The sequence below is a fragment of the Scyliorhinus canicula genome, chromosome 8 (genome assembly GCF_902713615.1).
Source record: "Scyliorhinus canicula chromosome 8, sScyCan1.1, whole genome shotgun sequence".
Classification (NCBI taxonomy): Eukaryota; Metazoa; Chordata; class Chondrichthyes; order Carcharhiniformes; family Scyliorhinidae; genus Scyliorhinus; species Scyliorhinus canicula.
In genome coordinates, this window is record NC_052153.1 from 23,818,829 (window position 1) to 23,841,981 (window position 23,153).

The 23,153-nt window shown below is 45.6% G+C and overlaps 1 protein-coding gene across 48 annotated transcripts in view; it reads right to left on the reverse strand.

The window, feature by feature from the left end:
* Positions 1–329: 329 nt before the first annotated feature.
* LOC119970160 (receptor-type tyrosine-protein phosphatase delta) overlaps positions 330–23,153 on the reverse strand; it is a 2,903,826-nt gene continuing 2,881,002 nt past the window's right edge. For all 48 annotated transcript variants that reach the window (XM_038804286.1, XM_038804284.1, XM_038804281.1 and 45 more), the window contains 7 exons: positions 21,366–21,651; positions 20,156–20,334; positions 18,428–18,554; positions 17,726–17,851; positions 11,259–11,413; positions 8,623–8,758; positions 330–512 (listed from right to left, as the gene is read on the reverse strand). In XM_038804286.1, the coding sequence (XP_038660214.1) occupies positions 444–512; positions 8,623–8,758; positions 11,259–11,413; positions 17,726–17,851; positions 18,428–18,554; positions 20,156–20,334; positions 21,366–21,651 (1,078 nt within the window). In that variant the 3' untranslated portion in view covers positions 330–443. The remainder of the gene's footprint in view (positions 513–8,622; positions 8,759–11,258; positions 11,414–17,725; positions 17,852–18,427; positions 18,555–20,155; positions 20,335–21,365; positions 21,652–23,153) is intronic.

The following is a 23,153-nucleotide window of genomic DNA, read 5'->3' on the forward strand; positions in this document are numbered from 1 at the left end:
CTCGAGTCAGGAACTGGCCTTTTCATAACATTTTTCGTTCTATTGCAGGTGCAGTACTCTCAAGATTCAGCTTTGCAATCCATTTTTCACAGTCCTCAGGTAATCCTTCACACAATCTTCCGTAACAGGTATTCCCACACTTTAATCGTCAAAGTTGAATCCTCGAGTTACTTGAAAAATCCTTCTGACGCCCCAGCAGAAAGGATTCTGTCCTCTTCTTTTCAAGTTAGGGTTATTAAACTGCCAATTCTTGGTCCACCTGGAATAGTTTTTTTTAAAATTTCCCTCCCCCCTCCCTCCCTCCCCCCCCCCCCCCCCCCCCCCCCCCCCACTAATTTATCTTTAGCTAGGAGTAAGTAGTACTTCTCAAGCACATTGTATGGCTCAGAAGAGGCTTTCTGGATCTTAAAATGGCCTACTATAAATCCAAGGTGGATCAGGTTTTACGTTGCATAGTGATCGAAGCTTCCAAGGTACTCCAGTGCAGCTCGATAGCAGAATTGATACTGATCCTGCAGAGAGATAAGAGGAAGTGAATTTCCAATAAGAGAGCTCTGAATACAGTAAATTATGCAGCTGAATTTCAATCCTGATATAAGTGAGTGCACTGCAGTTCAACAAGTGCAGTTCAGTGCACTGATGGACTGCTCTGGACTAAAAGCATTACAAGAATGTCATGCAATCCATGCTTTGTCGAAGGCAGTTTCCCCCTATGAGACTAAGCAGTTCTGAAAACATTAGCCTTTGACATTCGATGAAAGCCACCTCGATATCTTTTTCTCATACAGTTTATCATCACTGGTGAGTAATTACAAGTGCATCTTAAAACGTCGTTGAACTTTAGGTCTAGCATTGCGTCGTTAAGCTTGAATACTGCAACTGTCTGCCGAGCATAAATGAACCTTGCATGCAAAGTAGGTAATTCAATAAAATGGTAATGGTAGATTGGAATTCTTTATTTGCATTCTGACCAGAGCTCTGAATTAATGCAAGCTTCTTCATACACTAAGCACTTCTATGAAGTTCCTCGGTCCTATTAGGGGTATCAGGTCAATGCCTCCTCAAAAAGAGCAAAGGTGAATTTCAAGTGAGCACATTAAGGGTGGGATTTTCCAAGCCTAACCACCGACGGGATCTTTGGGTGCTGCCAAAAGCAATCCCCCGTGGCAGGTTCCCTGGTGGCAGAGCAGGAGAACCGTCCAAAGAGCCATAGACTACCCGTTGGCGGCCAAACGGCAGCTGCCTCCCCCCCCCCCCCCCCCCCCCCCCCCCCCCCCCAAAGAAAACATGCCATGGGGTGAGGGTGGAAAATCCCAGTCTATGGATTTAAATGACACAAATGCAGTCCTGGGTGTTTGTCCAAATTCTATTGCATTTAACTGTTTTGTTTTATCTTATACTCATTAAGAATAATATGGTCTTCAAGAATCTACAGAGCATTTGACGAGGAGCAAGTCCACTTTATGAGGAGTTGTGCCCCTTCTCTGCAGTGTGACAGTTTGTTGCCCACATCATCATGACAATCCTGGGAATAGTGTTGTGGTGTAAAGGTGGCAATTGGGGAGCAGGAAGTCATGAGGTCTGCCCTCAAACTGTGAGGATCGGGTGACTGAGATTTCCAACATGTGGGCATTTTGTTGTAAGCTGCCGGAGAAATTTGAGAACAACAGGCTTTCAATAATTTTGAAGGTAATTGAGATAATGCACAGGCAGGCCAATGTTTTAAGCCAATGACCACTGAGATAAGTCGGGTTTTTTTTCTTTCCTTCTTTTCTGAATCCAAATTACGTATGTTTTGGTATATTGTCTATATAGAGGTACAAGGGTTAGCAAGCACTGTTGCTTCACTGCGCCAGGGTCCCAGGTTCGATTCCCGTCTTCGATCACTGTCTGTGCAGAGTCTGCACGTTCTTCCCGTGTCTGCATGGGTTTCCTCCGGGTGCTCCGGTTTCCTCCCATAAGTCCCATAAGATGTGCTATCAGGTAATTTGGACATTCTGAATTCTCCCTCTGTGTACCCAAACAGGCGCCGGAATGTGGCTAGGGGCTTTTCACAGTAACTTCATTGCAGTGTCAATGTAAGCCTAATTGCGACAATAATGATGATTATTATTAGTGTATTTAGAATTGGCCAGGTGGCATTTTCTCATCCTGTGTATTTCTCGGTAGGTATTATTCCCCAGGCTTTGTACATCATCGGAATGTGTGCTTCTTTCAGCGACACAGTAAAGTTTCCTAACTCAGGGGATTATGCACGTAATCCTTCCCTTCAAATGCCAGGGACCCCGGGGGAAATTAGTTTGTTTGGGAATGAGGCAATCAAACTAAGCCTGGACATCTCTCACAACCAGAGCATGACAATGCTGACTATTGGCAGGCAGCAAGGAAATTGCAATACTGTACTCCGAAGCTCATCAGAACTTCACCTTGTCAGAAATGCATAGGACAGAAAAGGTGTTCTGTTTGCCTCAACTTATTTACTGCCTTTCAGAGTCTCTTCAGTTTGGACCTCTTTCTTTTCAACTACCATGTGTATTCCTAAGGTGCTGACGTGTGTAGTGACAATGTTTTGTCAGTGAAGAATGGAATAGGACAAACTATGTTTCATGTAAACACAAAACCACACTGTTCGTTGCCAAGGGCCGATTAAAAATAGCTTCAGCTTCTTTCACTGAAAGAAAAATGACAAATTCTGGCAGCTCAGACTGTGGAACTGTCATCATTGTGATCACAGATGGAACCCAGGGATTAATATTCAGTCACATTAAATTCAATGCATCCTCCAAACTCAATATATCCGGAAATATTTCAGTTCAACCCTGCCTTTCCCTCGCACTAAACTCTGAAGAAAATAAAACTATTCCAAATAGCCTTCATACAGCTCACACCCCCTACATTGTGGCCAGGATTACCTACTATTTCAGTCTTTTTGGAAAAGGGAAATTAAAGGGTCTTTGTTGAGTCTCCCCAACAGTGTTTCTTTCGCTGGTACCACATTTCTTATTGGTGTCTGCTTGTCATTTTCAGCAGCTGTGGACACACCTTCACATTTGCAGAATGTGAAGAAGGCACTGCAGACGAGGTTCGCCAGACAGGTGAATTTTACATCAGATACACCTTTCAAACATTGCCAGTCGGATATCAGACATTTGACTTGGAGCTGTGCAGAGAAGCTTGCCTGCACAGAATCACATTTCTGAAGGAGACCATAACAGGACGATGCAGATTCCTGCAGCTGGCCTTGCAGACCAGCTCCTGCACAGTGCTGGCTTTTCCAGGCACTGTCAGAGAAGCAGCGCTGTTGACGTTTTACATGATGTGGAGATGCCGGCGTTGGACTGGGGTGAGCACAGTAAGAAGTCTTACAACACCAGGTTAAAGTCCAACAGGTTTGTTTCAAACACAAGCTTTCGGAGCGCAGCTCCTTCCTCAGGTGAATCAACAACATCGCAGAGGGCTTCAACTTATTGCAGGGTTGTCTGGAGAAAGTGGAAGCTACACGAACATGGACAAATCTGTCCCTGCCTTGTGAGAGGTCAAAACCGGTCAGGCAATTTTAATGGGGAAACATCCAATGAAGGCCAATTGTTTGCATGACGTACAGGACTGCTTCCCAAAGAGACATTTCCGACTCAGTGAGGTCCACTCTCCCACTGGTGGTCGCACATCAGAATCCTGTTCCCTGGGCCAATGTAGAAGCTAGAGTCCATCGCCTCAGAGGCTGCTTCCAGTCAGAGCGACAGCCAGAAAAGCATTCCACCGGGTTTGTGCAGAAGATACCTTCTTCACAGAAACAAGCTACCAAGTGAAGTGTCCTATTTCCAATCTTGGGCTTGGCAGCCCAGTGAAAGGCACCTCCATCCCAAAAGCCACATTATATTTTCAAGCTGTATATGGGAGTAGTGCATACATTGTAAACTGGCAGATCTGCCAAAAGCTCCCTGTTGTTCCGCGAAGAAATTTGAGGTGCGAAAGTTGTGGTTAGCTTCTCTGCCTTGGTCAGATGTGGACAAGCTGTGAACCTTAGCCCACTGCAGCAGTTACTGAGATTGAAGGCCCAGAGCAGTAAAATCTATTTATTTATTTACAATAAACATCTTGCTCAATGCAATAGATTGGTGTGATGGATTGCACTCAACAGCCCTGTTCCATTTCCTTAGTGACCCTGAATACTTGTGACACAACAGTACTCCAGATACCCAGCACTGCCAATGTCTGGAAATACAGTGGGCTCCATACTCATAGTCAATTACTGCCATTTCACTTTTCACTTCAAGAAAGCAGCAAAGTATGTCAGGGATGCGATGAAATGCCTTCACTTCATTTACCACCTTGATAATGCCCTAAAATGGGTGCACAAAACATTTGGAAATCTAGGCCAATGCTTTGTTTGACAATCCATTGTAGCTAATTATACAGAGATGCTGCAGTGGCATTGAGGGAATGAGGAAATGAATGAATAAGGAAATATAAAAATAACTAGTCAGAAAGATGCCAGCCATGTGACTGGAGCAGGCCTCCAACTCCACATTATCTCCACAACCATGATCTCGACAATCATTAATTCCTCATAACGAGTAGGGTCACAGCTTCAGTGAATCTGCATCCTGTCTGGATGAGCTTACACACACACACACACACACACTCACACCCATTCACACACACACACTGGACGTTTTAGGTTAGTTGGTTTCTTTAAGGGACCTCAGTGCGCTGGTAGGATTCTGATAGAATTGGCCTTTCGCACGGGTTGACACTGTTATTCCGAAAGAGAGCGAAAGGCCCTCAGCTTGTTTTCTCTGCTGAAGGCTTTCTGGACTCCATCGATGTCACTTGCAATCCTCTAGTAGCGGCCAGTTTGCTCTGGAATACTTCAACATTTCAAAGAGGTTTGGGTGGCAGACATTATTTCAATATCCAGGACTTTGCATCTTTCTTAAACTATTCCGATGGGCGTCTAGATTATAGGAAATGTCTCTCTCTTCCTTGAGGGTGATTTGTTTGTTTCTCACCCTCAGCTTGGAAGGCAGGATGCTGATTTTTTAATCAGATTGCTCTGTCTCAGTACAAACTGCAAAATTTCCAGACTGCTGAAAGTTGAAAAAAATGTTTTCAAAGTTAACTTGGCTCACATCCTCGCAACAATGGGATTGATTCTCCGGCCTCCCAGCCCCGTGTTTCTTGGCAGCGGGCTGTTCCCTGGCGGTGGGATTCTCTTCTCCCGCCACTGTCGATGGGAATTCCCATTAAAGTCACCACAGGCTGCCGGGAAAACCCCGCGGACGGGGGTGCGCTGCCGGTGGGACCAGGGAATCCCGCCGCCAGAGAACGCCCAGAGAATTCCAGGCAAAAGATTTAATGGGTCACATGGTCAGCTCACTGATACAGCTGGATTGCACAGTGGCATGAATATTTTCTCTTACAGGGGTTAAAATATTGGGCGGGATTGACCGGCTGACCACGTCGGCAAATCCCATTGACAAGGGCGGGACCAGTAAATCCCGCTGGCGGGCCGCCTCTGGGCAGGGTGGACGGTAAATCCCGCTAATTGTAAATGGGAAGAAAGACTGTGTGATAGATATCTTTTTCTAATGCGGTAACAAATACTAACCCAAACACCCACAATGGGTGGGAGAGGGTGCAAAGGTTATAATGAAAATATTAGGTACATGGCCACAAATCATTATGTACATGATTGGCTTCCTCAGTGAAAGTCCGACCCCAATTCAAATTTTTCACTTGCTGCGAACCCTCATGGAAATGTTGACATATTTCAGAGCAAAGCTGCCAGCCACTAGAAGATTGCAAGTGACACCAGTAGCATCCAGAAAGTCTTCAGCGGAGAAAACAAGCTGAGGTACCAGAGTTGGAAAACCGAGGGGTAAGAAGGGGGTCAGGAGGAAACAACTCCACAATGTAATTGCTTTTCCAGCACTCCTTGTGGGTCAAGCTGAGCAGGAATGATCTCCCTGCCCTTCCCTCAAGGAAGCCTCCAGCCTCCTCTCTGCAGGCCCCAATGTCCCTGTGCTCCCGCTGCCACATTCATTCACTCTGCCCACCCATTCCGTGGAGTCTCTCTCCAAAACCAAATTTGCAGCTGACATTCTCCATCCACTCCCCACTCTTTCACAAGCCCTGTTGGCTGTCTTGTCAAGCCCTGATCATGGCCCACCTGCTCCCAACTCCCTGAACTTAGAACTTCTTTCTGAATGGCTAGGTACCGTCCTGAAGAGTCCCCAGCTATGGCCTCCTGCTGTTGAATTTTCTGTTGGCAACCTGTCCATTTGGTTGCCTAAGGAAGGGAAATGGAAGAGAAAAAAAAAATTGCTGGTCAGACCTCTGTGACCCCAGCCTTTGGTCTCTCCAATCCTCCTCTCCTATGCTGGGGCCAAAGAATCTCTTTGCTTTTCAATTAGCATGTGGAGGGAGGTGCATCCCAAAGATGAACCTGTTGGGTGACAATTGGTAATAGTAGGAGTGTGGGCAGGACATGTGATGAAATCCATGCAAATTCTTCAAAGTTGAGTTGGCATACCTAATCCTTGTTTTGAAGGTAATAATATAATAATCTTTATTATTGTCACAAGTAGGCTGACATTAACACTGCAATAAAGTTACTATGAAAATCCCCTAGTTGCCACATTCCGCGCCTGTTCGTGTACACGGAGGGACAATTCAATGTTGCAGCTTTAACCAGGCATGTGTGCAGAATGGAAATGTGCTGTAGGTGATGAAGGGGGTCATGTGCATTTTATTGTCACTGTATTTGGCAAAAGGTGCTAAGATCCAACAGCCACTCTGCCTCTAAAAAGCAGCTTGCAGCGTGGCCGATAAAAGCCAGGAGACCCCGCTCCCGAGATCTACCCGGCTTGCAACGACTTGCAAGATCTAACGAGGTCTTGTGAAACATTGAGATGTAAATTCCGCCCATTTTGGGCGGGATCACTTTTTAGCAAATCTGCATATGAGAGCGAGTCAGCTAGTCTCACTCTAAAATGCAGTTTCCTGAGGTACCTGAGGGGTTAGGATCTATCTCCTTCACCTCCGAGACATTGGGTGAGCGTCGTTTAGTACTGGTCCCCACAAACGGAGACTAGACGGAACGGCACTTGTGAGGGTCTCCAAGAGGATCGGAGACCCCAGGTGCATGCCCTTTGGGCAGGGTGGTACCCTGACACTGGTGGTGCCACCTGGGAACCCTGGAACTGCCAACCTGGCACCCTAGCAGTGCCAGTCTGGCACCCTGTTAATGCCACCCAGGTGCCAGCCTGTCACTGCCAAGGTTCCCAGGTGGCACTGCCAGCTGTAATGGACACTGTCAGAGTGCCAGTTTGGCACTGCCAGCTGTAATGGACACTGTCAGAGTGCCAGGTTGGCACTACCAGCTGGAATGGGTACGTCAGTGCCAGGTTGGCACTGCCAAGGTGCCAAGCTGGCAATTTTGGCGCAGGTACGATCAGGCTGGGGGTGCCCTTCGCAGGTGTTGCGATGATGCAGGGGGGTGGATGGGGACCCTCCCATTGTGCGTTGGGGCTTGGGGGTGGGTTGGGGGTGGCATCAGGGGCTGCACTGAGCAGAGCTCCTCGGTGTAGAAAACAGGACTATGTGCGGCCTCGACTGCGCTTTCCCCGAGGAGGCCCGATACGTAATGCAAGTGGTGGTGTAAACGTGCTCGCTATGGGACTTTGTTCCCATTTATTTGAATCGGGTCCATGGGATCTGCTGCTCTTGAATAATGGTGTTGCTAACCCATTTAGTCATACGTGAGGACTTATGAATAAAACAGAATAAGTTAGGCCACCTCAGGTTTTTCATCCATTCAGCGTTCAGACATACATACGAATTCAACTACCATGATTGGTTGTACAATTGGTTCGAACACTTAGGGGTTTTTTCCACTTAGTATGGTTCAGATTATTCACCCTAATTTCTGCCCACATATTTTTTGTTTTGCTGCTTCTCTCTGGATATTATATTACATAAATCATATTGCAGCTGTGGGTAAACAGGAGCCCTTTCTCTGTCACTCCACCCTTGAGTTCGGCACCAGGACAAGGTGCATTGATCATCTGATATTCAAATCAGCTTGTAGCACGTGAGGATTAACCATGACAATACGGCGGCTTACAAACCAGCTTCCCTCCGTATTGTGACACTGCAGCTGCATCGATATTGCCTGGCACCTGGGGAATGGCACTGGTTACCAATGCTTCAGCATGTGTGAAGGCATCTGCAATCTTTAAGTACGGATAGCCAGAATTCAAAAAAGCTGATGGCTGGAAAGAGTCATTTTCACTAGGTTTATTAGCCACCTGCCTTACCAAAAGCTGACAATTATTGTATAGTATGCAGCTGGCAACGTGACCTCTGCATTAGAAGCCAGTGTGTACAGCATGCATTTCACAAGATACAAAAGGAGATCTCTCCTTTCACATCTCATCTATAAATGACTGCCAATTTGACTCGGTAAATGACAATTTTTCTTTAAATGCTCTATCATAAAGGGTTGTGATCAGTCAGGTCATAGCTGTTATCTTAGAATGGTAGCTGTTTAAATAGAGAGCTAATGGAAAACAAATGAGAATGCAGCAGCATTTAATTATTTAAAAACGATTTCCTTACCTCCGTCTGCACCATAGCTGGCCGTTGTGTTCTTAGCATCTTGACAGTCTGAAAGATATCCACAACACCCTCGTATCTCATTCTTTCCAACACAATACTTAGTGTTATGAAAACACCAGTCCTCCCAACGCCAGCGCTATGGGGAGCAAAAGAACATTAATTAAATGACAATCGAGTGACTGAGAGACTATGTTGGTAATGGCTTCCCACACACTAAGCAATTATTAAATATAATACTGCAGCCAATATTTTGAATGTGCTACTGTAAACCCTATTAACACAACAGACAGTGAGGGTTTTGTAAACACTAGAGTGCATAAAGAGCCAGTGAAGTATGTTGGGTATTTAGCTTTAAAAAAATGACTAACTTATTTGGCAGTGTTCACTTCTAATTGCTATAATTTGAATGGTTCTATTCAATATGGTTGAGCAATAATAGGAGCCCCGACGCTCACAAACACTGAAGGCTTCAATATTGCTGTGAGGGCGGTGGAATGAAATCATTTAGTAAAAGTACACATATTTGTGTGGTCCTTTTTGGCTACTTTATACTAGACTTCTAGAATCGTCAACATTGTGAGCTTAATTTCACCAGCCCTCATGTAAGTCACGTGGCATAAGGCTTGAGGGGAGGGGGCCTGATATCTTCCTGCCATCACTGTGTATTCTTCCTTAATATTTGCTCCATTGTCCCGGCCATCCCCTAGCTACGAAGTCAGGCATCACTGCTGGAGGATTCTCCTTTTTAATCTCCAGGGCCTACATGCCTGGCTCTGGCACAATGGATAAAAAAAGCTTACTTAGCTTTTGAGAATGAGTCAACATGGAAGCGGTCTCTTCTACTTCCTACAGCCTCATTAGTGGTTACTTCTGGTGGGGACACTCAATTGTCCACTGCTGGCACTACCCTGTCCGGGGTCCCGATGTGTAATGATGCACTTTTTTCACAGACTTCATTAACCTGCTTCCAACACTTGAAAAATCTCAGCCCAATTTAACAAATTATCACTGGGAGCTGGGTAGACTCCCAGACTATCACTGGGAGCTGGGTAGACTCCCAGACTATCACTGGGAGCTGGGTAGACTGTTGTCCATAGCTTGCAGGTTGAATTGCGGCACCTTTTATTTTTATTGCTTCTATTGTGTAAGCCTTCAACTTGGCAGAAAAGTGCCCTTCTAGTTAATGTTTGGACTCCCTCTCTGAGGCACAGAAATGTATGCTCGCCCATCCCAGTGGCTGATGCCCCTGTATCCACTTCCATCTTAAGAGGATCCCCATTGACCTGGAGCGTTCGAGTAATAGGGTCTATTTGCCTGTTTCTACATTAACCAGAGAGTGAATACCAGAACCATTGGGGCTAGGCTTTTCTGCATTGTTGACCGATTACTTGCCAATCATGACTTAGCTCTGCACTGCTTTCATAAATGGCCTCTTTCATGACAATTAAAAACCTCAGCCTCTTTAAACCAACATGATTTGGGAGCCTGGTAACCTCCACATCGGTAACATTCCCCTTCAAGCATTACTGACTGATTGTCATTCTGTACCTTTTTGTTTCGTTGGTGACAGAAATAGTTTCCCGCTTTGTGGTAGCTTTAGTGGTTTTAGCGCCTTGGCTGGCTGCAGGTTCATGCCCTAACTGGTGGACAATTGTGATCATGGCCAGCACTATCTCCATTGCTTGTCTGAAATTTATGTTGACCTCTGCAAGCTATGGGCTATGACTGCTGGTTGAGGTTGAAATTAAGCCTTCACTAAATCCATAAGCTTACTAAATGACTTGGAGTTGGGTGCGCTTGGGGCTGGATGACTGTGAATAAGGTTACAGGTCTGAGTTCTACAAACACTTAGGAGAATTGGTTTGCACTTCGCCTCCTTCCCTATTTTGTTTGCTTGGAAATAGTACTTGGCGGATTGTGCCCAGTCCTCAATGGAGAGCCAAACGGATCCATTCGCCCAAATAGACGAATTCAGGTGAGTACTTTTTTCTAGACTTTGATTAAAGCAGAATACTCATTAATGTTGGGCCAGAGGCAGTGTCATAGAATCATAGAATCCCTACAGTGCAGAAGGTGGTCATTCGGGCCATCGAGTCTGCACTGACCCTCTGAAAGAGTATTTCACCTAAACTCACTTCCCTGCCCTGCTTTTAATCAAAATCCACCAGTGCAGCAGCTTGCCTGCTTTCTAATATTTTCCATGCTGTATCAGCCTGAGTTGACTTTCTATAGAATCCATAGAATCTCTGCAGTGCAGAAAGAGGCCACTCGGCCCATCGAGTCTGCACTAACCCTCTGAAAGAGCACCCTACCTGGGACTGCTCCCCCGTCCTATCCCCGTAATGCTGCGCATTGATCATGGTCAACCCACCTAACTTGCACATCTTTGGACTGTGGGAGGAAACCGGAGCACCAGGGGAAAACCCACGCAGACACGCGGGAGAATGTGCAAACTCCACACAGTCAGCCAAGGCTGGAATCGATCCCAGGTCCCTGGTGCTGTGAGGCGGCAGTGCTAACCACTGTGCCATTCCTTTACAGAGTCACATTTGTGGAGGAAACTCTCTCACCATTTGCTTTAGTTGTCTCCCCTACTTTCATCGAGCAAGGTGCAATACATTGACGAGATTACTCACCTACAGTGAACACTGATGGGTCCATCTTGACCAAATTGTTCTTTTGTCTTGTGTACTTGGCCTATGAAATCAATAAATCCTTCTCCAGACTTTGGCACTCCTTGCTCTGGCCAGTCAGTAAACTGGAACTGCCTCACTGTGCGTGACTGACCATCCTGTTTCAGAAGAAAACACAATAAGGTCTTGATCAATGAGCCACGCCTCATTAAATTCTCTAAGGAATCAAAATAGACTGAAAAAACTGCTGCCCGGGTAATATAACAGTCAGAACATCTCGTGCGGTTCATTTATTTTATGTTTTTCAATACCAATTAATAGGAAAACCAGTCTTGAAGATGGAACTGCAGACTTGACAGTTTGAAGTAATGCATTAAAGTCAATAAATCTAACAGTGCTTCTAAATTCACACCATAATTCACTCAGATCAGAGCAGTACGATGGCTGTTCCCCTTTTCTTGACTTGCCAATGTGCTTTTGTTTTTTTTAAAAAATCATTGCCATTTAATAACGGCTTATGTGTTCATCTTGACAATAGAAGTCTGATAAAGTTGCTTGAGCTGTTAAAATTGATAACGAGAACCCATGGCAGGCTTCATGCTTGATGAAAGTGCTGTTGCCATGAATATTAAGAGCAGTGATATTTATGAGTCAATTAGTTAGCAACATTTGTCTGGCCAGGAATATCTGGAGGGAAATAAATTCAAGTACTAAAACCCCAGGCTTACACTGTTTTCAAATGGTAACAGTGACATAAAAATCAGCTCAACAAACTCTAATCCATTCTTCACAGAAACACTACAGTTGAATAATTAGAGCATTTGTCGCCCCATAATATTGGTAATGATTTGGCCATCATATGGACTGCACTGAGCCGAGCTGCATTTTCTATTCTGCGGGCGCCATGCACGTGATGTTAAATTTGAAGAGGGGCCAGACACCAGGAAAAGGGCATTACTGGCCTTAATGTTGCAGCTATTACTGTTATTATTGCTATCTGTGGCATATTCACTTTGAGAATTTGTGTGTAACTAAATCCACACTGGAATATTGAAGGATGAGTCGAAAGACCTCAATCTTCCAGCTCACTCCCGTCTTGCTAAGGCAATAAATTGTGAACCTGTTATGCTGTTCAGTTACAAACTCAATATTATGTTCACATTTGTTTTACTGTTTTGCTTATAGCATCCAATGCACGGATACTAAATAGATCAGTGTAACCTGCCAGTGTTCTCATGAGATGCCATTTGGCCCATTGAATCTGCTCTGATGTGGTATCATATGAATCCCAGCTTCCGGCCCTTTCTTGATTTCTTTCAGATATTCTCACATTGTTCTGTATTTCCTTACTGTAGGAAAGAGCCATTCACCATCCACCCTACATGATTCCAAATATCCGATTCCGTTAATCTCTGAGCTCTAAAATAGCCAGGTAATAAAACCGAGTGACACAGTTTCTGACCACAGGCACGATTTTCCAGCCCCATCCCCCGTGGACGCAAATCCCCCTATGGCCGCTAACTCTCGCGAGAGGGCCGCCGGCGAAAACCCAGAATGAGATGTTCTGGGCTCACTCCACTGACCTAATCAGGTTCATGCGTAGCGAGGAGGTGAACCTGCATTGGCCCCCCCACTGGGGGCCCCCCATTACGTTGGGGGGAGGGTGGCAATGATGGGGCTTACCTGCATTGGTGGGGGTGAGGGGGATGATACCTACATCGGTGGGGGTTGAGAGGGGTACCTCCATTGCGATTGGGTGTGAGGGGAGATGCCTGCATTGGTGGGGGTGTGGTGGGGATTGCTTTCATTGGAGGAGGTGAAGAAGGGGCTGCCTGTATTGATGTGGGGGGGGGGGGGGGGAGGTGAGTGGGAGTGTGGAGGAGGATTTTGGCATCAGTGAGGGAGGGGGGGATTCCTGAATTGATCGAGGAGGGACAGAGGGGGTGGATTCCTGCATTGGTGGGGTGATGGGGGAGGGGGGGGGGGGGATTGCTGCATTTGTGAGGAGGGGAAGGATTCCTGCACTGATGGGGGCTGAGTGGGTTTGCCTGCACTAGTGGGGGTGAGGGGGACTCTATTGCCCCACTGCCAGCGATGATGAGGAGGGAGGATCTCTAACTTCAATTTGAGACAGGGGTGCCCTTTAGAAGTGAAGCCCCAACCCTGTGGAACCAGGCTTGCTGCTGACTTGAGGCCCTGTCCATCAGTAATGATGGTGGAAATCATCCCTTCTCTCTGCTTTTTTCTGAGAAAGATCTGGGGAGAATACCTGCCCGTTTCTCTGGGGATGAACACACTGGTTTCCAGTCAGAACCTGACCGTTTGACATTTTCTGGGAAAGTTTCCCCCCAAAGCTCACTCCCTTCACCCCTGTTGAATCAGCACTAAAATTTCTCCACGACTAGAACGTCCACCCTAAAGAATATCTCCCAAAACGGAACACAATACTGCAATACACAATAGGGGGCAACAGAAAGCTACTAAAAAAGCTATAAAGAAGAGTAAGATAGAGTATGAGAGTAAACTTGCTCAGAATATAATAACAGACAGTAAAAGTTTTTACAAATATATAAGACAAAAAAGAGTGGTTAAGGTAAATACTGGTCCTTTAGAGGATGAGAAGGGAGTTTTAATAATGGGAAATGAGGAAATGGCTGAGGAACTGAACAGGTTTTTTGGGTCGGTCTTCACGGTGGAAGACACAAATAACATGCCAGCGACTGATAGAAATGAGGCTATGACAGGTGAGGACCTTGAGAGGATTGTTATCACTAAGGAGGGAGTGATGGGCAAGCTAATGGGGCTAAAGGTAGACAAGTCTCCTGGCCCTATGGAATGCATCCCAGAGTGCTAAAAGAGATGGCTAGGGAAATTGCAGATGCACTAGTGATAATTTACCGAAATTCACTAGACTCTGGGGTGGTCCCGGTGGATTGGAAATTAGCAAACGTGACGCCACTGTTTAAAAAAGGAGGTAGGCAGAAAGCAGGAAATTATAGGCCAGTGAGCTTAACTTCGGTAGTAGGGAAGATGCTGGAATCTATCATCAAGGAAGAAATTGCGAGGCATCTGGATAGAAATTGTCCCATTGGGCAGACGCAGCATGGGTTCGTAAAGGGCAGGTCATGCCTAACTAATTTAGTAGAATTTTTTGAGGACATTACCAGTGCAGTAGATAACGGGGAGCCGATGGATGTGGTATATCTGGATTTCCAGAAAGCCTTTGACAAGGTGCCACACAAAAGGTTGCTGCATAAGATAGAGATGCATGGCATTAAGGGTAAAGTAGTAGCATGGATAGAGGATTGGTTAATTAATAGAAAGCAAAGAGTTGGGATAAATGGGTGTTTCTCTGGTTGGCAATCAGTCGCTAGTGGTGTCCCTCAGGGATCCGTGTTGGGCCCACAATTGTTCACAATTTACATAGATGATTTGGAGTTGGGGACCAAGGGCAATGTGTCCAAGTTTGCAGATGACACTAAGATGAGTGGTAAAGCGAAAAGTGCAGAGGATACTGGAAGTCTGCAGAGGGATTTGGATAGGTTAAGTGAATGGGCTAGGGTCTGGCAGATGGAATACAATGTTGACAAATGTGAGGTTATCCATTTTGGTAGGAATAACAGCAAACGGGATTATTATTTAAACGATAAAATATTAAAGCATGCTGCTGTTCAGAGAGACTTGGGTGTGCTAGTGCATGAGTCACAGAAGGTTGGTTTACAAGTGCAACAGGTGATTAAGAAGGCAAATGGAATTTTGTCCTTCATTGCTAGAGGGATGGAGTTTAAGACTAGGGAGGTTATGTTGCAATTGTATAAGGTGTTAGTGCGGCCACACCTGGAGTATTGTGTTCAGTTTTGGTCTCCTTACTTGAGAAAGGACGTACTGGCACTGGAGGGTGTGCAGAGGAGATTCACTAGGTTAATCCCAGAGCTGAAGGGGTTGGATTATGAGGAGAGGTTGAGTAGACTGGGACTGTACTCGTTGGAATTTAGAAGGATGAGGGGGATCTTATAGAAACATTTAAAATTATGAAGGGAATAGATAGGATAGATGCGGGCAGGTTGTTTCCACTGGCGGGTGACAGCAGAACTAGGGGACATAGCCTCAAAATAAGGGGAAGTAGATTTAGGACTGAGTTTAGGAGGAACTTCTTCACCCAAAGGGTTGTGAATCTATGGAATTCCTTGCCCAGTGAAGCAGTTGAGGCTCCTTCATTACATGTTTTTAAGTTAAAGATAGATAGTTTTTTGAAGAATAAAGTAAGGGTTATGGTGTTCGGGCCGGAAAGTGGAGCTGAGTCCACAAAAGATCAGCCATGATCTAATTGAATGGCGGAGCAGGCTCGAGGGGCCAGATGGCCTACTCCTGCTCCTAGTTCTTATGTTCAAATGGGATCTGACCTGTACATGTACAACTGAAGTAGTACTTCCACCTCTTTGCATAGTCATTCACCTGAGGAAGGAGCAGTGCTCCTAAAGCTAGTGTTTGAAACAAACCTGTTGGACTTTAACCTGGTGTTGTACGACTTCTTACTGTGCTCACCCCAGTCCAACGCCGGCAGCCCCACATCTTTGAATGCTCAGTCACATGTAAATTTCAGCTTCCCATTTGGACTGAAATAGGTTCAAGTTGGCAACCTAGTGCCACCTTCTCAGGGCAACTCAGGATGGGCAATATATGCCAGCAACATCCACATCACAAACATGAATTATTAAGAAGGCCTGTTCTACAATGTGGCCCCTCAATGGGTGAATATTCCTCCTTGATAGCTAGCAACATTATACTTTTAATACATTGGCTTTGCTTTGATTCCAAGTTCCCACTGTGTTCAAATTCATTCCATTTATAGGGCGCAATTCTCCGACCCCCACGCCGGGTGGGAGAATTGCGGGAGTGCCGGGCGATTCCCGCCATGCCACCCTGGCACCCACATGCAATTCTCCCAACCCCCCCACAAAATGGCGTGCCGCGTTTCACGACAGGCCGCTCGGAGAATCACCGCTCGCCGTTTGTAGCAGGTGAGCAGCGATTCTGCGACAGGTTCACGCTGGCGCCAACCACACCTGGTTGCTGCCGGCGTGTGCGGCCTGTTGGGGGGGGGGGGGATCGAGCACCAGGGGGGCGCTCAGTAGGGGTCTGGCCCATGATCGGTGCCCACCGATCGGCGGGCCGGTGTCTCTAAAGGACGCACTCTTTTCCTCCGCCTCCCCATAAGATCAATCCTCCATGCCTGCGGGGAGGACGGCAACTGCGCATGCGCGGGTGATGTCATTTACGCGACGCCAGCCACGTAATTTACGCGGCACCGCGGCCTGGCGCGCGTAATTGACGCAGCGCCGTTCCTAGCCCCCTGGGGGTGGCAGAATAGGGGGCGAGGAGCGGCCTCCGACGCCGGAGTGAAACACTCCAGAATTCACTCCGGCGTCAGCACTTAGGGCGCAATTCTCCGCACTCACAACGGTGCGGAGAATAGCGGGGGTCGTAAAATTTTACGGCCACGCTAGTCTGACGCCCTCCCGCTATTCTCCCCCCCCCCCCCCCCACGCCCGATACGAATCGCTGCCGCCGGTTTTTTACGGCCAGCAGCGATTCTCAGCTGGCCGATGGGCCGAGTTCCAAGCCCTTTACGGCTGTTTTTACGAACGGCAAACACACCTGGTCTGGCTGTTCGTAAAAACGGCCGTAAAGTCCCGATTTTTAAAACCATGGCACCGATTGGCACGGCAGTACCACGGCCGTGCCAAGGGTTCCATGGGCCCGCGATCGGTGGGCACCGATCGTGGGCAGCGGGTCCGATACCCGCGCACTCGTTGTCCTTCCGCCGCCCCGCTGTATCACTTCGCGGGGCGGCTGAGGGGCATCCCGGCCCGCGCATGCGCGGGTTTCGCGCAAATGCGCGATGACGTCATCCGCGCATGCGCGGGTTGGAGTCTTCCAATCCACGCATGCCCGGCTGACGTCATGTGACGCGTCAGCCGGCGCAAACTCTGGCAAGCAGGCTTAACGAAATTCGTTAAGCCCGCGATGCCGGAGTTTACGGCGGCGGCATGCTATCCCCGACCGGGGACCAGAATCGATTCCCGGTCGGGGAGGGGGAGGCTGGCGTCAAACCCGCCCGGATTTGACGCCAGCCTTACGATTTCTCCCTCTCTGGGAGAATCGCGCCCTTAGTCTCCCGATGGCAGAATTTCGCCCATAGTGTGAGCTGGACATGTAGACAAGCAACTATACTGGTCTGACTGCACTGCCCATATACGACAAGAGCATTCAGCCTGTGGTCTTTCACAGATGTTGGGCAAGTTACTAAATGCAGGCATTCTGACAAACTGTAACAAAATTGAGTGTTTAGTGAACCCTCAAATTGTGGCTTGCCTGTGTATCTCACACAAGTATAACATGGTTATTCTCAGATAGATGTAAAGCTGATAATTGTTTTACTCAAATGAGATTTGAAAAAAATCGCTTACTCTAGCATCTGTGACCTTGAACTCTCTGAGAATGTACTGCGGCATGTTGTACTCTGCCATGGGGTCTACTACAAAATACTGATACCGAGCAGATCGCTCCGCAGGCCAATACTGGTGACACTTTTCCTGCAAAACACAAAAACAGCTGTGAACTGTGAGGCAATACATTATCTGGTCCACCAAGCATTTTGGGAGTCCCTAATATCAGTCTGATCATCTCTGTGTCACAGTTCTGCTGGTACTCTCAACTTATTGTGCCTTGTGAGGTCCCATACCAATCACAGGAGTATGGTTGACGAGAAGTCGCACAGGGTGAAATTAGTCAATCAGCCATTTCAGGTCCTTTCATTTAGGTTTGGCTGTGACTGGGGGAAAGCTTGAATCATCCCAGTTTCTGCAGACTGTAGTGATGGGGGCAGCAAATAGTTGAAGCTGCACAATCTTGAAATTGCACAGCAGGTTGCCCAGAATTTTAAAGGGAAAGGCAGATTACGTTTTGGAGGCAACTTGTCATCAGAGCCAACGTAGGAACACGCTTAAAATATTTGCATAACTTCCTCTTTAACATGCTGTGCATTTCAAGCCATTATAAGCCATACACTCTGTTAACAACGCATCAAAATGTATAGGCGGTACAATATTAATTGGTCGATATTTGTGCAAGGCCCATATATCAATTTATGCGATGCACAGGGCACTTACTCTGCCCATTTCTCTGAGCTTGGTCAGCATAACCACAATTGTAGAGTTGTGCTCCCAAAGCATTCTCCAGAAATCTTCCGTTGTCTCTGCTAAGGGCCCCTGTGTGGCTATGTAGGCTCTCTGTTGCCTGGAAGTAAAACATAACAAAATTAACATGTAGTCATGATGCTCCCTCTCATTTAACTACACTTATGACAATTGCTAGCAACCTTGCTCACTCTTTGCTCACTTGGAATTTACCGTACGCTTATTTAGAAATAAATTAAAAAAATTATAGTAATTAAAATAATTCTACTTTCCGTTTATATTTCAGGGAATCCAGAGGGGAAGGGAGCTCTTTTGTGCAGTGTGTAAAATGTTAGGAAGAAACAGCTTTGTTTTTGCAGGCATTAATATTCAATTAGGGACAGTAATTATATCTCACTGAATCTCTGATCATTCACCAACCTATCTTTATTCTGCACAATACGTTTACAGACAAGTTAATGAAGTAAGTACTGTTTTATTATGTTTGTTCTCAGGGAAGGTGGCAAAGCCTTGCAACAGACTGTTTACAGAGATAAGACGGGACGGGGTGAGATTAACTCTGCCAATGTTGCAATGCTTCACGGTTATAAAAAATGGAAATAAAAGACATTTGAGATTTGCTTTTGCTGGCTGAAAAAATGCGGCATATGATTCATATAAAGGAGGTTGCACTGTAGGTCAGTGGCAACCAGCTGTTAGTTCACTCCTGGCTGACTTGTAGCTCATGACTTGCCTGTGAAACATGGATTGATTATCACACCACTACCTTCACATGTTCCATAGAGAATGCTATGATATCCGGGATTGATCACAAAGCAACAAGCTCATGGAGAGACTTGGATAGATACAGAACAGTAAATATCTGGACGTGATTTAAAAAAAACGTATTTACTGAGCACCTTCACATGCTGTCGAAACATTTTCAGGAGCTTCATGCAGTGAATTAATTTTTGGAGTGGAGTGGCTTCATAACCTTTGTAAACGTACAGAGGGAATCGGATGGGTTAGATATGGAATAATGACTACCTGGGAGTGATTACAAGGGCAATAACCTTATCAAAAAAGTAAGATATAAGAAAACATGGGAGAAAAGGGCAGGCGCTCTGAGGTGACAATGTCTTTAAAAAATATTTTCTCATTTAATTTTGGGCGGGCTGCCACTGTCAATGTGGACAGAAACTATTCTAAATCATTGATGCGTGAAAATAATTACTGTAATATCATTACTGCGTTTGAGAAACCATTTGCAGTTCATAGTTGGTAAATTCTATGGCTGGTTTACATCATGTAGGGAATAAGACGTAATCTCATCTCAGGTTTTATAACCTGCATCCGAGACTTAAAAACAAGATGTCAACCTGGAATGTTTTGATTTTCAACTATGTATTGTGGAATCCATAATTTTGCAATGGCCTATTTTTGATAATATGGACTGCGCAATAACCATTTATTGCTGACAAGCAAACACCACTTGTTTGATGCATGATTGAATCCATAGGAAACGATGAACAAAGGTGACCTTATTAATGCAAGTTCATTGATTAATAATCATCAGTTAAATTCCAAAAACCAATAGTGACGGCACTGATTTTCATTCTTTATTGTTCACACACAGAAGGCCCCAGTGTAACTGAGGACTAATAGTTACAATCTATCACCTAAAGCACTTTATGTTTTAAGACCACTGATGTTCCCACTTACCTATAACCATCAATAAAACTGGCATTAATATAATCCGAGCCCTCCACTCCTCTGATCGGCTGTAGACATACTCTCGTGGATTCATATGGCATAATATTAACAAGGCGATTCTTGAATTTATTACATGGGAGGTTGGCACTAATGAATCTTGATGTGTGGGCTTTAGTGTTGGCTAGACGCTGTGGGGAAGAAAAAAAAAAGAGATTTGGAAGTGCCCAAGACTTGGAATCTTGCTTCATGGAAGTCAATTGCACTGCATGGTAATATTCAGTCTAAAACTGGAGTTCAACATCGGTGTAATTAGCATCAGAAATGGACAAGTTCCAGAGAAGGAATTACAGGGAGTCCAAGTTGACGGATGAAATGTCTCCTCTGCATCTCAATCCAGTTCTAAGTGAGCACAGGCCCTCAGCACATAACAGGGCCAAAGCCATTCAATGAAGCATGAGTTTGGCTGTGTGTGAATTGGAAAATGACACACTGGTATAGCTGAGCTGTCCTTCAGAGATTGTCGTTGAGATACACTGTTGGAGAAGAACAGGGGAAGCATACTTTCTGTCTAACCTGACGTGGAGATCACTTGATGCTGACACTGTGTTCATGAAGTGGAATATATTCCATTCCCCAGCACTATTAACTCTCAATACAATCAGCAAAAAATGTATAAAACCCTGGGAATTGCACATATATAATTTCTCTATATGCATATATATTTGTTGAGATGGCTGTCCTTAACTGGAGTACTGTAATAATGTGTGTATTAATACAAAGACCATTTTTTTCCTCAGAAATTGTGAAAAATATAACGTTCGTCCCCGTGATATACGAGAACTTCATAGAATTCCTATGAAGCCATTTAGCCCATCGAGTCTACACTGGCCCTTGGACAGAGCACCCTACTTAAGCCCATGCCTCCACCCTGTCCCCGTAACCCAGTAACCCTACCTAACCTTTTGGACACCAAGTGTCAATTTAGCATGGCCGATCCATCTAACCTGCACATCTTTGGACTGTGGGAGGAAACCCATGCTGACAAGGGGAGAAAGTACAAACTCCACACAGACACCCGAGCCAGAAGTGAACCCAGGCCCCTGGAGCTGTGAAGCAGTTGTGCTAACCACTGTGCCGCAGTGCCGCCGTTAACTTGCTGAAGTGACTTTAATTGATTAGGTGTCTGAAGCTTTGAGGAAGCAAGAAGCAGCTCAATTACCTTGAATTCCAGTTCCATTCCTGTGACGTTTTCTCCCGGCTCCACTTGTGTCAGCTTTTGGATATATGCGTACAGGTTTCTGGCTGGCACTTCGGTATTTCCACAAGTCACTGCTTCAAGCAGTGCATCATGAATAAAGATATATTGGTCCTCAGTCTGAACCATGTAATTCCTCTGTGATCTCATTAGTGTTACATGACCATAAATATCTACAGTCTTCTCATGTTTTATTCTCTCCAACATGGCGTCTATTACAATGAAGCAGCCAGTCCTTCCAACTCCAGCACTGTAAAAACAGAAAGAAAACCCACACCCTTTAAGTTTTGTAACAACTCTTAAGATTTCATGTGTTCCTTATAAGCAAGATTCACTCAAAGCTCATAGTATTACGTTTTATTTTGCTTGCGGATCAATTACACATTTTGCGTCATTTCAACTTTTTTCCGATGTAAAGTTGTAACTTGTAATAGCCCCACACGGGGCCTATGGGGTAAGAACGATTATCTTCCCGGTGGTCCTTGCTAGGGGCAGGGGGATCTCTATTAGCCTCTGTATAAAAGGTCGGCCAGTAAGGCACCAACCACAACAGGAACCCGGTGGGGATCTAACGGTCAGTGTAAATATTGTGTTGGAAATAAAACTACCTTTCTTTATTTTGCTCGGTGCGGTCTCCCTGTGCCCTTATTAAACAACACCAAACTAGCAAGCACTTCCTGTTTTTTGACAGTTGCTGAGGCTTTCTTTTAAAAATAAATTTGTTTTAAGCTTTTATTAATATTAGCAGAGAGCCAACTATCCCGCCAATTCGCATTTAAGTGCAAACTGGATTGGAACAGTGGTGAGTATGATTTCCCTGACTGCAGTGTGACAGCAGAGCTTGCAGTGTTACTGGGGTCTATCAGCTCTGCAGTGCTGTGAACAAATAACTGTTTCATGCCAAGACAGTAAGAAGTCTTACAACACCAGGTTAAAGTCCAACATGTTCGTTTCAAATCACTAGCTTTCGGAGCACGGCTCCTTCCTAAGGTGAATGAGGTGAATTCACCTGAGGAAGGAGCACTGCTCCGAAGTGTTTGAAATGAACATGTTGGACTTTAACCTGGTGTTGTAAGACTTCTTACTGTGCTCACCCCAGTCCAACGCCGGCATCTCCACATCTTCATACCAAGACAGTAATGGATGGCACGGTAGCACAGTGGTTAGCACTGTTGCTTCAAAGTGCCAGGGACCCGGGTTCGATTCCCGGCTTGGGTTACTGTCTGTGTGCAGTCTGCACGTTCTTCCCATGTCTGCGTGGGTTTCCTCCGGGGGCTCCGGTTTCCTCCCGCAAGTTCCGAAAGACGGGCTTGTTAGCTAAATTGGACATTCTGAATTCTCGCTCTGTGTACCCAAACAGGTGCCGGAATGTGGCGACTAGGGTATTTTCACAGTAATTTCATTGCAGTGTTAATGTAAGCCTACCTGTGACATTAATAAAGATGATTATTATTTTAATATAGTTTAGTCCATTCTATTATCCAGCAAAGGTCCTAATGTAGCACACCTGCTTTCAGAATACTGCATTTGTTTTATTTTCCAATTCTAACTCCCAACGCCTCCCACTCCACCATTCCTCTGCCCCCCTCCCCCCCGCCAAAAGGCAACTCTTATATAGAATCAAATTATTCTATTTCTATTTTGTATATTTTTTCTTAGTGGGTTTATAAGCAACAGTTTACTAAGGTAATCAGGCACAAGTGATGTCAAAGAGAATGTTGCAGTGGTGTGGTCCGCATCTTCTTTGCAGTT